We start from the raw sequence: 14,811 nt of genomic DNA on the forward strand, positions 1-14,811 counted from the left end.
TAAACCTAGAAATCTGCTACAAGTAGGACCCACGTAAAAAAAATAAAAAGATTAAGTTATAAGAATTAAGAAGATATCAAGAAATCTTTCAGAACTGAAAGTGAAGCAAACTGCAATCTATCCAATATGCAAAAAACACGAGTTGACTCAGCTTCTGCAACTCGCTCTGAGCTTCAGACAACAACAAGGTCAACGCAATGGCTTTTCATAGTATCCTTTCTCCTCCTTCTTCCGGTGGTTCTAGCTGCGCTTCTTTTCCGCCTCGAACCGTTCGATCCGGTTCATTTCCCGGCCCATGAGATAACCCGGCTCAACTTGGCCGGCACGGTTGCCCGCAACGATAACATGCGACGAGGCTCGGAGGTTGTCGGAAACGGACGCGTGGCGGGGCCGGAAGACCTTGTTTATGATGCGGAGGCGCGCGTGGTTTACACGAGTTGTGAAGATGGTTGGATCAAGCGAGTGAGTTTAAGTAATGACTCGGTGGAAGATTGGGTCAACACGGGTGGAAGGCCTCTTGGTTTAGCTTTTGACCATCATGCCTCACTCATTGTTGCTGATGCCTATAAGGTAATATTTTATTTTATTTTATTTTTATACATAACAATATAATTAATAAGTTCTATATAATATATATGATTATTGATTAAATTTAATTTGTCGTTAAATCAATAATATCAATGTTTAAGAATCCGTGGGTAAGAATACTTGTTTTCTTCATATTTCATACCAGGAATATATGTTAGAAACCAAGAGTTTAGCTTTGAAGTTTTTCTCTAATTTATCAGTTATATTATATATGAAGTTAAAAAAGTTGTTAACATATTTTTTTTTATTTGAATATCAGATATATTGTTAGACGAGCAGATATTTTTTTTTCATTTTATATTTATGGGATATTTGGAAATGGATCATCTTTAATTTTTTTAATTCTTTATAAAATATAATTTTTTTATCATACTCCCTCTAAGTAAGACAATATATATATATATATATATATATATATATATATATATATATCAAATATTGAATAATAAAAAATCATACTTTATAAAAAGATTAAACAAAAAATTGAATGTATCTATTTTCTAAAATATTTTATATATGTATGTTTTTTATCCCTCCTTCCAAGTCTCAAGAATTTGGTAATAATATACTTATAATTTTGTGAAGGACATACTTGTTGATATCGGTCATCTTTTTTTTTTTATATTGAAACGATAATTTTGAAGAGATAATACCAAAGAAAAGTAGTGTATGTCCGACAATATAAATGGTTTATCTATCATGTATTTTAAAAGCATATATTAAATTTATAAATTAAATTTTTAATATATTTATTCAATAAAAAATATTTAAAATATTTTATTAATAATAAATTTATCAATATATCTTAAGAAGACATGTCAATTAATCCCTAATATAAAAGCTGTTGGGGATTGGATTTGCATGGAGACCTTAATTAGCCATATTATAATTAAAAAAGTAAATAAAAAAATTCATGTGATAACGATGGATATGGTAGCGCAGCTAACATTAATGGTTGTTAAATGCTTCAACGTGGACCTGTACCTTGAGAGTTAATAAGTCTCTGACCTAAACAAATAGCAGTACGTACGTAATATAGTAGTACGTACGATATATATATATATATATATATATATATATATACTTCTTTCTAACAAGCGTAAGAAATTAATTTTTAGTTAGTTAATATTAATTAATATTTTTATTGTAAAATTACTTTTTAATTTTTAGAGAATTTAAAATTTAATTTTTAGAATTTTTAGTTTAAAATAAAAAATTAAAATAAATAATTTTCAAAAAGTTACTTTGATATTCACTAAAAAAATGGTTAATTTCCTAGAACGCATACTTAAATAATGTCTAATTTCAATTTTTATTTTTCTACAAATAATTATCAGGTGTAAAATATTTAGGTAACATTGAATTTTTAATCATTTATACAAGCTTGTTTAATTATAACATATAATTTATTTTCTTAATAATCACATTCTAAGAACAACTTTTTATTCATATTTTACAACTTTAATGCTTTTATTTATTAAATACGGATAAAAAAGAATAACTTTATTTAAAAATTAAAGAGGTAAAATTATTCATATTTAAATTAAAATTTATCTAACTTTTTTATCATTTAAAAAAATTGGAATACTTAAAGTTAAATAAAGACAAAAAAGACATACATAAATATTTTGTCTTATGAAAAACAGAGAAAATCTTAAATCAAAAGAATAAAATAAACGCATCAAGTATGAAATTATAATAAATTTAAATCGTAAAATTATCCGATCTAAGAAAAAAAATTTAGAATGGACTAACTCATTTAAAATCGTAATATAAAATTTTAAAATTAAATCAAAATTATATATATTACAAACTAGAAAGTGTTTATCTTCTTATTATATTTATGTCATAAAAAACTACTTAAGAAGATATTTGTTTAAATAAAATGATGCATAGGGATTGGTGAGGGTGAGAATGGATAAGAAGGTAGAGGTTGTAACAGATGAAGTTGATGGATTGAAATTCAAATTAACGGATGGTGTTGATGTGGCAAAAGATGGAATTATTTACTTCACAGATGCTACTTACAAATACTCTTTAAAGGACCACTTCTTAGACTTGTTGGAGGGTAAGCCTCATGGTAGATTCATGAGTTATGATCCAACAACAAACCAAACAAAAGTGATTGCTCATAATCTCTACTTTCCCAATGGTGTTGCTGTCTCACCAGATCAACAATTTGTCATCTTCTGTGAAAGTTTTCTGTGAGTTTATTTTGTGTGGATTTAATTTGCTGTTTATAACACTACTTTTTCTTTAATTTCTCTTTGTTTTTTTTTTCCATCATTATTATCACTTTTTGATAGATGCATATCATATCAATATTCAATATAGTTGGTTATAAATTATAGTCAGGTAGATACAGCTGAAAAATTAATATAATATTTAAAAAATACTGTTTTAATGTTTGAAATGTATGTTCTTTTTTATCTTAATATTTTATCTTATTTTAGTCTTTAAGTCAAAAATAGTTTTTTTTCTTTTAAAAATATTTTTTTTTTATTTGTATCTTCTTTTTTCTTTTATTATTCTATCATTTTTGTTTTTAAATCACTACAACAATCACTATAATTATTATTTTTTCTGTTATCTAAAAAAATTATAATGAAGAAAAGGGTATTTTTGAAAAATAAATTAATTTTGACTAAAAAATTAAAATAAAACAAAATAAAATATTTAAAATAAAAATAAAATATTTCAAATTTTAAAGATAAATTAAGTCTTAATCTAATCGTTAGATATTATTAAAACAGTACTTTATCCTATAATATATAGTATGCATGTATATTTCATTTAGGGCATGTATTATTTATGCTTATAATGCTTTATTATTCTTCATTGTGATCAAGTAGTGTGAATTTTTTGTCTTGCATTGTAACATTTTTGAGTGAATATTCAATTCACTCCTTGACAATTATTTTAAAAGGACTGATTAATCCCTATGCCAAATAAAAAAAATATTGACATATGGACTAATTAGTCCCATTAAAATAAAAATCAGAGAATAAAATAGGTATTTTTTTTGTTAAAAAACTCATTGTCTTTTAAAATAATTGTTAAAAATCATTTAAAAATTTTTCAATATTTTTTTTCCCTTTTACCTATTTTCTTTTGTTCTACTTAAAGAATATGTGATGAAAATCACACTTATTTAACAAGGGTATGGTGGTTATTGTTCAGGATGAAGTGCAAGAAATATTACATACAAGGCCCTAAGAAAGGTACTATTGACAAGTTTTGTGACCTACCTGGTGCTCCTGATAATATTCATTATGATGGACAAGGAAACTATTGGATTGGAATAGCCACGGTAAATAGTCCCAACCCTAAGCTTCATTATTATTACTCATTCTATTCTATGTTGATATTTTGCCCATTGCAGACTAAATATATAATAACTTTACTAATAGATGATATATAATTAAAAAATAAATATTTAAATCCGTCTTAAAAATTTTTAAATCCAACGTTTTAATTTCGTATAAATTTTTATTACTTTAAAATTTTTTTCAGAAAAATTAATTAAAGAAGGGTTAATTTATGTTATAATAAGATTTTTTGAGATTTTATTAGTTTATAATAATTTTTTTAATTATTTATTTATCTAGTATGCATATTAAAAATTTGAGTATATACCTATTTTGGTCCTCAAAGAATTTCAAACTGGACACTTTAGACCCCAACTAAAATTAATAACTCGATTGATCCTTAACAATTAATTCTGTCAGTCACTTAGGTCTTTTACTCCGTTAACTTTAACAGAGGACAAAATAGTCTCTAACAACTCTAACAAGGGGACAAAATGGTCCTGATCTCCTCTATTCAAAAACGACACTGTTCTCTCTTAATTTTCATCATATCTCGCATAACACTATAGCAGTCTAACACTGTAGCTTCAAACTACACAATGCACACTCTATAAATTTAATGTTCACAAGAAAAAAATCCTCAACTTGTTCTCAACCAATTCATACTCAAGAAACTAATGCCTATGTCTCTCAACTAGTTATCGTCTTTGATGGATCCTATGAATCCAGACAACAAGTCTGATTTGTTAAGACCCTTCGTTGTCGTTGCCATCTCCCTCCTCCTTTGCCCTATCATCTCCATGACCACATTTTTCACTACTCCGATCGCTTCCTTCAGCTTCTTCTCCGAACCAATATTCAGTAATCGCTTCAGTTTCCATATGAGCGGCAACGACGACATTGCTTGTTGTACTGATAGCTTGAATGCGAGGTTGAAACTGTCTGCCAACTTGAACTATGGAAAAAAAGGAATGAAGCACTCGGTGTCTATTTCAAATGAGAATTTGCATATGATTTCGAAGGAAAATCTTCTCATGATGTTCTAATGTCCAACAATTTATATTGCTTGCCGGAGAGTGGAGAAAGGCGTGCCCTTGGAGTAGTTGTGGAATTTGGTCTTGAGGATGTCATGGACGTGTCGGGATTGGAGGTGATGTTATCGAATATGTGGAAGTGGATGCTTTTGAAAGGAGGTGGATGTACCAGTCACAAAGATTTAGAAAGTGTGTGGTCAATGACATGTTGAGGTAGGTGCAACACGTGTGACAATTACACCATGACTTAATCTTGGAGCTAAAGAGAATGAAGGAAAAGATGAAAAAGAAGACTGTGAAGGTGAAGAAGGAGAGTATGAATGTTAGGGTTATGCGAAATATGATAAAAATTGGGGAAGAACAGTGTTGTTTTCGAACAAAAGGGGTTAGAGATCATTTTGTCCCTTGTTAGAGTTGTCAGGGACTATTTTGTCTTCCGTTAGAGTTAACAGAGTAAAGGATTTAAGTGACTGACGGAATTAATTGTTAGGAACCAATCGAGTAATTAATTTTAGTTGGGAATTAAAGTCCAATTTAAAATTATTTGAGGACCAAAATGGATATATACTCAAATAATATTGAAAGCCACAGAAAAATCAATCTATATAATTAAAAGTAATTTTTAGAAACTTCAAAGTAAGAAAATTTGTTGAGAACTAAAATCTCAAATGTAAAATTTGTTGGGATTAATTTAGATATATATTTACTCATAATTAAATGTTTGGATAAAATAAATTAAAATAACTAAATTATATATAGAGAGTACTGAAATTCCATACAAATTAAATTATTAATTAATTAATACCTAAATGTTGGTTAAATGTGAATGAATGACAGGAATTTACAGCTCAAATGGAATTAGCATACAAATACCCTTTCATTCGGAAGGCTGTGATGATGTTTTCAAAGTATATAATGAATCCAAGTTTTGCGAAGAATGGAGGAGTTATAGCTGTTGACTTGGAAGGAAACCCAATTGCTCACTATTATGATCCCAAATTATCATTAACAAGTGGAATTAAAATTGGTAATCACATTTATTGTGGCTCCATTTCCTACCCTTTTATAATAAGTCTTGATGTCAACCAATATCCTGCCACTCACTCAACTTGAACAATAAAATTCATCTACCTCATAAGATTATATGATGTATGTTATATGTTTTTTAATTAATCTATTTTCTGACTATATATTAATTTAAAAGTTGATTAAAATCACTTTTAAATGTGTAGTTATATGAAAAAAAAGTTATAAATATTAGTAATATACTAATATGTGAATATGTTCATGATGTATTATATTATTTCTTTGATTTGGAGCCAATTTAGGTAAATGATTTAATTAAATTTTTTTTAAAAAAATTAAAATATAAGAATTTATATTAAAATAACTTATAAATAAGTTATTTTATATTTAAAAAGTTACCATAAAAGTATTTATTTTAAAGTCGTTTAATAAATAAGAGTAATAAAGTAAATTTTGAGAAAGAAAAAAGTTAAATTTTTTTATTTTTTCAAAAATTTTAAATAATTTTTTAAAAAATTAAAAATATATTTAAAAAATCATACAAAATATTATTAATATAACTTTTTATAAGTCGTAAGCTCAAAAAAAAATTTTTTGAAGCTTCCAAACAGATTCTTAGTGCTTATTGAAGAAGAGGTTCGTTAAAAAGGTGAAATAATTGCTAACATGGTCATTTTAGAGTTGAAGATAGCAACAAATTAATTAAAAGCATATGACATCATATATAGTGATTTATCTGAGAATTAAAGGTAGAGCCAATGATTTTTTTTGTCTTTTTATCAGCAGAAATTTTTAAAAAGTTTTACAAGAGTTTTTACTTGTTAAATAAAATATCTCAATGGTATCAAAAGTGACCGCACTTATAAGCACTATTAGAAATTTAGAATGAATAAATACATTAAAAATTGGTAGTGCAGCTTATTGCTACTCTGCCTGAAGTCCAAATTGACCATGACAAGGAAAAAAAAGAATACTTACTATTTAAATTAATTTAAATTGGTCGAATAATTAGTTTATTTGTTCGTTTATATAAGTATTGAGTTTCGAATCTCACCTTATATATATGCAACAATTCATTAACTAACAACAAACGTTTAAATAGATATAAAATAATTAGTTTTTAATCTCTCGAGTTGCGGATATAGATTAGTATTAATACACTAATTTTATAATTGACATGTCTTATAAATGTAATGTTGCCTAACCTCTAGGATGGGAAGTGCAATTCATGAAAACCACAAAGAAAGCAAAAGAAGACATAAGACTAAACAAATTTGAAGTCAAAACAAATAAAGAAGAACCAACCTAGAAAGTTATTTAAATCAATGAACTTTTAAGTCTTCAACTATATATATACACACATAGAGGCTCTCTTCTTCAGAATTTAGAGCCAAAAACAAAAACACAAAATCTCCAAAGGTTAAAGATATATGTTTCTCAATAAAATGAAGCTTCTTCTTTTCTCCTTTACCATAAACTTGCTCTGTTTTTTTCAATCTAACATAGCTTCTTTTTCTCTAGCAATAGAAAACAACAACAATAATAATGATGAGCTTAATGCACTGCTCAAGTTCAAGGAAGCTATATCCAATGACCCTCATAAAATCTTATCCTCTTGGAATAGCTCCAACCATTTTTGCAATTGGCATGGAATCACATGTAGCAAAAGAGAGCAAAGAGTTTTGGAGTTGAACTTAGAAGGATATCAATTGCAAGGGTTCATGTCACCCCATATTGGCAATCTCTCTTCTTTACAAACTCTCAACCTTCAAAACAATAATTTCTATGGCAAAATCCCGCCGGAACTTGGTCATCTGTCTAGGCTGCGACTACTCTTTCTCGCCAATAACTCGCTGGCCGGAGAAATTCCAACCAACTTAACAAGTTGTTTGGAACTTAGGTATTGTTAAAGATATTATAGTGTTAGATATTTTTAGATTAATTATTAGTTGGCTGTATTTTTCACCCTACATAAGCATACACTTCACTTTTATTGATTAGTAACTTTTTTTAATAGAAAATACTTTCTGTACAACACAAAAATATCTAGCAAGTATTCAAAGGCATGTGTATTTTGTTTTGAAATTGTTGTGTACTTGTGTTAAGAGTATTTGTGTATTTATAATATTTGTGTTACTTTTTTTCTAATCATCATAATATATATATATATATATATATATATATATATATATATATATATATATATATGTTTTTTCAGGCGTATATATTTACAAGGGAACAATCTTAGTGGAAAAATACCAATGGAGATTGGTTCTCTTAAAGAACTTCAATGGTTATGGTTGGCCAAGAATCATTTATCAGGGAAGATACCATATTCCATATGGAATCTTTCATCCCTTGTTGTTCTTTCTCTTTCATATAACAACTTGGAGGGAAAGATACCACAAAACATTGGCAACTTGAAACATTTGCAAATTCTTGGTATGGTTTCCAACAAATTATGTGGTATGCTTCCTTATTCTCTTTACAATGTGTCATCTCTTACTTACATCTCGGCCGCGAACAACCACTTTAACGGCTCTCTTCCGGCCGACATGTTCTTCTCCCTCCCTAGGCTCCAACTTTTTGAAATCGGAAGCAACCAAATGTCAGGTTCAATCCCTGTTTCAATCACCAATGCAACCTCTCTTAGAAGATTTGATGTCACTAATAATAGTTTTTTAGGGAAAGTTCCAAGTCTAGCAAAGTTGCATGATCTTTGGTGGTTGAATTTTGGTTCCAACTATCTAGGAAGTTATTCACTTAAGGACTCTGAGTTCTTAGAATCTTTGCAAAATTGTAGTAAGTTGGAAATATTGGACATATCCGCCAACAATTTCGCTGGCCGTTTGCCGGAAAATATAGCGAACTTTTCCGACCGGCTCAGAGAAATATACCTTAGTGATAACCTATTGTTTGGAGAAATTCCTACCACTTTAGGAAATCACATTAATTTAGATGTCCTTACCATGGAACTCAACTTTTTTATAGGATCAATTCCAACAACATTTGTAAAGTTTCAAACAATGAAAAGATTGGATTTGAGTTATAACAAAATCTCAGGACAAATTCCACCCTTTATAGGGAATCTTAGCCAATTGCTTGAGCTAAGAATCTCAAACAATATGCTAAGAGGAAACATTCCTCCAAGTATAGGAAATTGCAAAAGTTTAGAAATTCTAGACCTTGCAACTAACAATCTTAGTGGAGTCATACCTCCAGAAGTTATAGGTCTTTCTTCTTTGACAGTCCTACTAAACTTGTACGAAAACTCGTTGACCGGATACCTTCCGGGACAAGTAAGCCTGTTGAAATTTATTCGTCAGTTGGACGTCTCGAAAAATTATCTGTCTGGTGAAATTCCTGAGAATATTGGAGAGTTGGTAAACCTCGAGTACCTTAACTTACAAGGTAATTCATTCAATGGAACCATACCTTCATCTTTGGCTATGGTGAAGAGTCTCCAACATTTAGACCTATCAAGAAACAACTTGTCTGGATCGATTCCAACCGCGCTACAAGATCTATCTCTTCTAGAATACCTAAATGTTTCTTTCAACATGTTGGATGGTGAAGTTCCAAGAAAAGGTGTGTTTGGAAATTCAACTGCTATAACACTATTTGGTAATGTTAAGCTTTGTGGAGGAATCTCTGAGCTGAAGTTACCACAATGCCATGGTTCAAAACAACCAAGACATCATAGTTTCAAGGACATAGCAGTGATGATAGTTTCTATGGTTGCTTTTCCTGTTCTGTTGTGTTCTATGTTTGTTGCTTATATGATGAGGATAAGAAAGAATGAACCAATTTCAGATTCATCAGCATTAAATGACTTATTTGAAAAGGTGTCGTATCAAAGACTTCACCAAGCAACTAATGGTTTCTCAGCTAGCAACTTGATAGGGTCTGGAAATTTCGGCTTTGTTTATAAAGGCAATCTCGCCTCGACTAACAAAGTTGTCGCTATAAAGGTCTTAAACCTTCAAAAGAAAGGAGCTCGAGCGAGTTTCATGGCCGAATGCAATGCACTGAAACACATTAGCCATCGAAATTTGGTTAAGATTCTAACCTGTTGCTCAAGTACAGATCACAACGGCCGAGAATTCAAAGCTCTGGTGTTCAAATACATGGAAAATGGAAGCTTGGATAAATGGTTGCATCCAGATATTGAAAGATTAGAAGTGCCACAAACCTTGATGAGTCTAAACCAAAGAATAAGGATTCTAATTGATGTTGCTTCAGCAATAAGTTATCTTCACTACGAATGCGCGCAGCCTATTGTTCATTGCGATTTAAAGCCGAGCAATATTCTTCTAGATGATAACATGGTTGCTCATGTTGGTGACTTTGGATCTGCAAGATTTCTGTCAAAAATCAATGACAAATCTTATAAGCAAAATATCATATCCAGAATAAATGGTACTATTGGTTATACTCCTCCAGGTATAATGTCATCTTCAAAAGAGTGATTTAAATTTAACAACTTTGTTTCTTAAGATGTATTAACCAATTCACAACATATTGCAGAGTATGGATTGAGTTCAGAGGTGTCGAAACAAGGCGACACGTATAGCTTTGGGATTCTTGTTTTGGAAATGTTAACGGGAAGAAGACCTACTGAGGAAACTTTTCAACTTGGTCACAATCTCCATAGCTATGTAAGGATGGCATTTCCAGATAAACTCTTGCAGATTGTAGATCCAATTCTTCTGTCCATAGAAATAGAAGGAACAACAGCAAAGAAATGTTTGTATTCACTCTTTAGAATTGGACTTGCTTGTTCTGTGGAGTCACCAAAAGAAAGAATGAGCATGGAGTGTGTTAGCAGAGAACTAAACCTTATAAAGAATTCCTTATAAAAGGTATAAATTAATTTCTTTTATTCAAAATAAGCATATGATCATCAGTAACAGTGATTAACACTATGAATTGAATTTTGTGCAGAACACCTTTCATGTGAATCAATTACAATTAATTATAACTAATGGGGTGGGTCAAGAAATGCTTCCTAATGCCTTGGCTTTCTCTCTAAGAACATACTTTTGTATCTTCCCTGTTGAAGTTTTTGGTATATCTTGAAAAATCACTGTTTTAGGTGCCATGTAATGTGGCAAATGATCCCTACAGAAGTTGATTATTTCTTGAGAATCCATATCATCATACCCTTCTTTCAACTCCACGAATGCGCATGGAGTTTGTCCCCAATGATTATCCGGCCGGGCAACAACTGCTGCTTCAAGCACGGCCGGATGGTTATACAAAACAGTTTCCACCTCGACCGAGCTTATATTCTCCCCGCCGGAGATTATAATGTCCTTCAACCTGTCCTTGATTTCTATGTATCCATCTTGGTGTTTCACACCAAGATCACCACTATGGAACCAACCATCTTTGAAAACTTCTTTTGTAGCTTTCAAATCTCTAAGGTATCCACTCATCACTGTGTTCCCTCTAAACATAACTTCCCCCATTGTTTTCCCATCATTTGGAACACTTTCCATTGTTTCCGGATCCTTGATATCAATTTCATCCAAGCCAACATGTGGGATTCCTTGCCTTGCTTTCATTCTTGATCTTTCTTGCGGCGCAAGTAAGTCCCATTCAGGCTTCCAGACACAAAAAGTGCCTGGGCCATATGTTTCTGTGAGGCCATAGAGGTGAGAAACTGTGAATCCGAGCTCTTCCATCTTGGCGATGATCTGAGGCGGCGGAGGAGAGCCACCTGTCATAGCCAATACCTTGTGATCGATCGGCTTCCTATCGAATGAAGCAGAGTTCACAATCATGTTAAGAACTGTAGGAGCTCCCCCCAAGTGTGTAACCTTGTAATTTGTCACATTATCAAAAATGTCCTTTGGCTTTACCTTCCTAAGACAAATATTGGTTCCAAATTGTGCCGCCACGCCCCAAGGAAGGCACCATCCATTGCAATGGAACATAGGAACTGTCCATAGATACACCGGGAAGAGATCCATTCGAAAGAGTAGAACTGTCGCGAGCGAGTTCAAATACGCGCCTCTGTGGCTATAAACTACTCCTTTAGGCCTTGATGTGGTGCCAGAGGTGTAATTAATACTTATAGGATCCATTTCACTCTTTGGCCTAACTATTTCAAACCCTTTTTCACCATTTGCTAGTAGCATCTCATACTCATAACTGATTGAAGAAGTGTCAATTGTTGAATCAGAATCAGAATCAGCAATTAGGACTAGAATTGGCAATTTTGATGATGTTCTTTTGCATAGCAGGTCCAATGCGCTGCGCGCGACTTCAAGCAGTTGGTAGTCTACAAAGAGGATCTTAGCTTGTGAATGCTCCAGCAGGACTGAAACCATGGGTGCGTCGAGGCGCGAATTCAAGGTGCAGATAATGGCTCCAGCCATTGGGACTGCAAAATGCAGCTCATACATTGCTGGAACATTAGGTGATAATGTTGCAACCTGTTTCAAAACAACATTGAATATACAATAGCATCAATGATTGAATCCATTCACCTTAAAGAGTTTAAGGATGCTTCCTAATATTTTTCTTAGTACAAGATTCAACAGCAATAACAGACACTAGGCATATCATAATAAATAATATCTGCATTAAACCAGTTTTATATAAATCTCCTAACATGAAAATCCAAAAATATCAAGATGATTATAGAAGTCTCAGGCCTCTAAATGCTATTTATTAAACTTTGACTTAATAGTTAATCAATTACCAAAACCTGAAATATTAAACTATGGATGAAACAGATACAACTTTTCAGTACTTTCACAACAAAATCAGAAGCAGAAACAGCTTCTAACTCTAATATACTGAGAAGTTATCAAAGTAAACACAGAGTGACAGAAGTAATAAACAAAACTCACAACATCACCACGGGAAATCCCCAAGTGAGAGAGAGAAGAAGCAAGTTTCAAACACCTTTGATGTGTCTCACCCCATTTATACTCCAAAGAACCATAAACAAGTGATGTTCTCTTTCTGCAAAACCTTGCTGCTCTCTCCAAGAACCTTATTGGAGTCAGAGGAACAAGATTTGCAGAACAGTGGAATAGACCCTCCATTGATTCCCATGATCCTTGATCCTTATGATCTTTGGAAAAGTTGCAAAATTTAAGTGATTTATGCGATGAAATGAAAAGGGTCGCTCTTGAATTCCTAAGAGAACTTGTCCAAGGCATGTTCTTGAAAAGTTGGTTCATGGTTGTGGATAACTAGTATGTTTGACACTTGACACTCTTAAACAGTGTTTTAACGGGTCATGTGACAATGAAAAATACTGAAAGTGACGAGTTTATCGGTTTCTGAGTAGAATCATCAAAGTAAGACCTAGATCACTTTTTTTTCCAATGATTTGTTTGGTAGTGAGATAAGGAAATCAATGAAGCCACGTGTTGCATGTTATGTATAGATAATATAGATAAGAGAGAGTGCCAAATCAAAAGGGTTATTCTAATTCTTAAAAAAATTGAGAGTTTAAAGAGTGATTTTTATTTTTTTATTATTTTTTATTTATTTTTAATTTTATTTATAAAATTAATGGTGTAAAATTATATTTTATTTTTTTAATTATTAAAAAAAATTGAAAAAATCTATTCTTTATTAAATAATTAATAATTTTTTGAACAACATAAATAATGAATTTTAATTTTGATTATTATTAGATATTAATTACTCATGTCACTAATTAAATTTAAAATTAATTTATTTTTTTAATTTCATTATTTACATTATTGAGTATTGTTGTTATTTACCCATACTTATCCAAATCTCGAAATTCCAGTTCAAACAATGTGCATATAGTCAATAAGAATAGGATTTGAGTTTAGACTAAATCTCTAATATTCACTACTTTTTATCATTTTATTATTTTAAATTTAAAATTTACTATACTCATTTTTGAGATTTATTTTTAGATATTATATTGATCTTTAAATTCTTTTTAATTTAAGTCAATGAATGGAATGTTGAATTAGTTTAATAACTTTGACTTGTTATGTTAAACACATAGTTAAATAGTATCTTTTTATTTTAGATCTTAAATAAGACAAAAATAAGATCATTTTAGATAATGAATAAAGATATAATGATTTACACATTATATACACTCTTTTTTTTTTTTGTCATATTTAAGTGGTAAAACGAAACACATTTTGTTATGTGTTCAAATTCAGCACTTATAGTTTACTTAATTCAGTACTAAAAGAGTTCAGAAACTAATTTAATATACAAAATTAAATCTCAAAAATCAATATAAATAATTTTAAATTTGAGAGACTAAAATAATAAAAATTATGAATTTAAAAGATCATTTTAAAAATTTAGTGTTTGAGTTTATGAATTTAGCATATTATCTTATAATAAAACCTTGCAGTATCAGCCATATCTAATACCTTGGCCACTTAAATCCACTTACATATATTAAGCTAATTCATCACCTAAATACAAAACATTAATAACATGACACTACCACAAAAACGGAGTCTAGCCACTAAATTTTAACCACAAACACTAAAACGTGATAAAAATAAATGAACGTGTCTTATATTTAGCACGAAACATTGTCACAGTGGCTAAAATTTAACATTTTGCCACAAACAATATTTATCATAGCCTTTCAATTTAAAATTTATATTCCTCATTATTTTAGTAAAAGTGTTTTTTCTCTTCTCCTAAAAATAAAAATCAAATTATAACCTCTTCCCTTACTTCTTTATGCTTGTTTTCCATGATCAATTTATAATATTTTTTTTAAATATCCTAACATCAACACATATTTATGAAATTAAATTTAAAAAATAAAAAAATTTAGATAAAACAAATAATTATAAAAATAAAAGTTATATTCTAATAATTAAGTT

General features: G+C 30.3%; 2 protein-coding genes across 6 annotated transcripts in view; one reads left to right on the plus strand and one right to left on the minus strand.

Annotated features, from left to right (window-relative positions):
- On the plus strand, positions 1-12,408 carry LOC130963442 (protein STRICTOSIDINE SYNTHASE-LIKE 6-like). 4 transcript variants are annotated; one of them, XM_057889560.1, is made up of 8 exons: positions 1-570; positions 2,485-2,792; positions 3,769-3,898; positions 5,768-5,957; positions 7,478-7,856; positions 8,175-10,399; positions 10,484-10,818; positions 12,205-12,408. In XM_057889560.1, exons 1-7 carry the CDS (start codon positions 127-129, stop codon positions 10,813-10,815), a joined length of 4,008 nt encoding a protein of 1,335 aa, XP_057745543.1. In that variant the 5' UTR covers positions 1-126; the 3' UTR covers positions 10,816-10,818; positions 12,205-12,408. The 4 variants fall into 4 exon arrangements, with proteins under 4 accessions (XP_057745543.1, XP_057745544.1, XP_057745553.1 ...); XM_057889561.1 differs by lacking the exon at positions 12,205-12,408 and adding an exon at positions 10,901-10,919; XM_057889564.1 differs by lacking the exon at positions 2,485-2,792 and having other exon boundaries at positions 303-570.
- Positions 10,743-14,811, minus strand: part of LOC130963462 (isovalerate--CoA ligase AAE2-like) — an 18,659-nt gene continuing 14,590 nt past the window's right edge. The window contains exons 1-2 of one of the 2 annotated variants that reach the window (XM_057889580.1): positions 12,817-13,288; positions 10,744-12,396 (exon numbers count right to left, since the gene is read on the minus strand). In XM_057889580.1, the coding sequence (XP_057745563.1) occupies positions 10,951-12,396; positions 12,817-13,152 (1,782 nt within the window). In that variant the 5' untranslated portion in view covers positions 13,153-13,288 and the 3' untranslated portion in view covers positions 10,744-10,950. Of the gene's footprint in view, positions 12,397-12,816; positions 13,289-14,811 lie in introns of those variants that run through there. The other variant, XM_057889575.1, reaches the window with a different exon arrangement.

The sequence above is a fragment of the Arachis stenosperma genome, chromosome 1 (genome assembly GCF_014773155.1).
Source record: "Arachis stenosperma cultivar V10309 chromosome 1, arast.V10309.gnm1.PFL2, whole genome shotgun sequence".
In the NCBI taxonomy this organism is placed as follows: domain Eukaryota; kingdom Viridiplantae; phylum Streptophyta; class Magnoliopsida; order Fabales; family Fabaceae; genus Arachis; species Arachis stenosperma.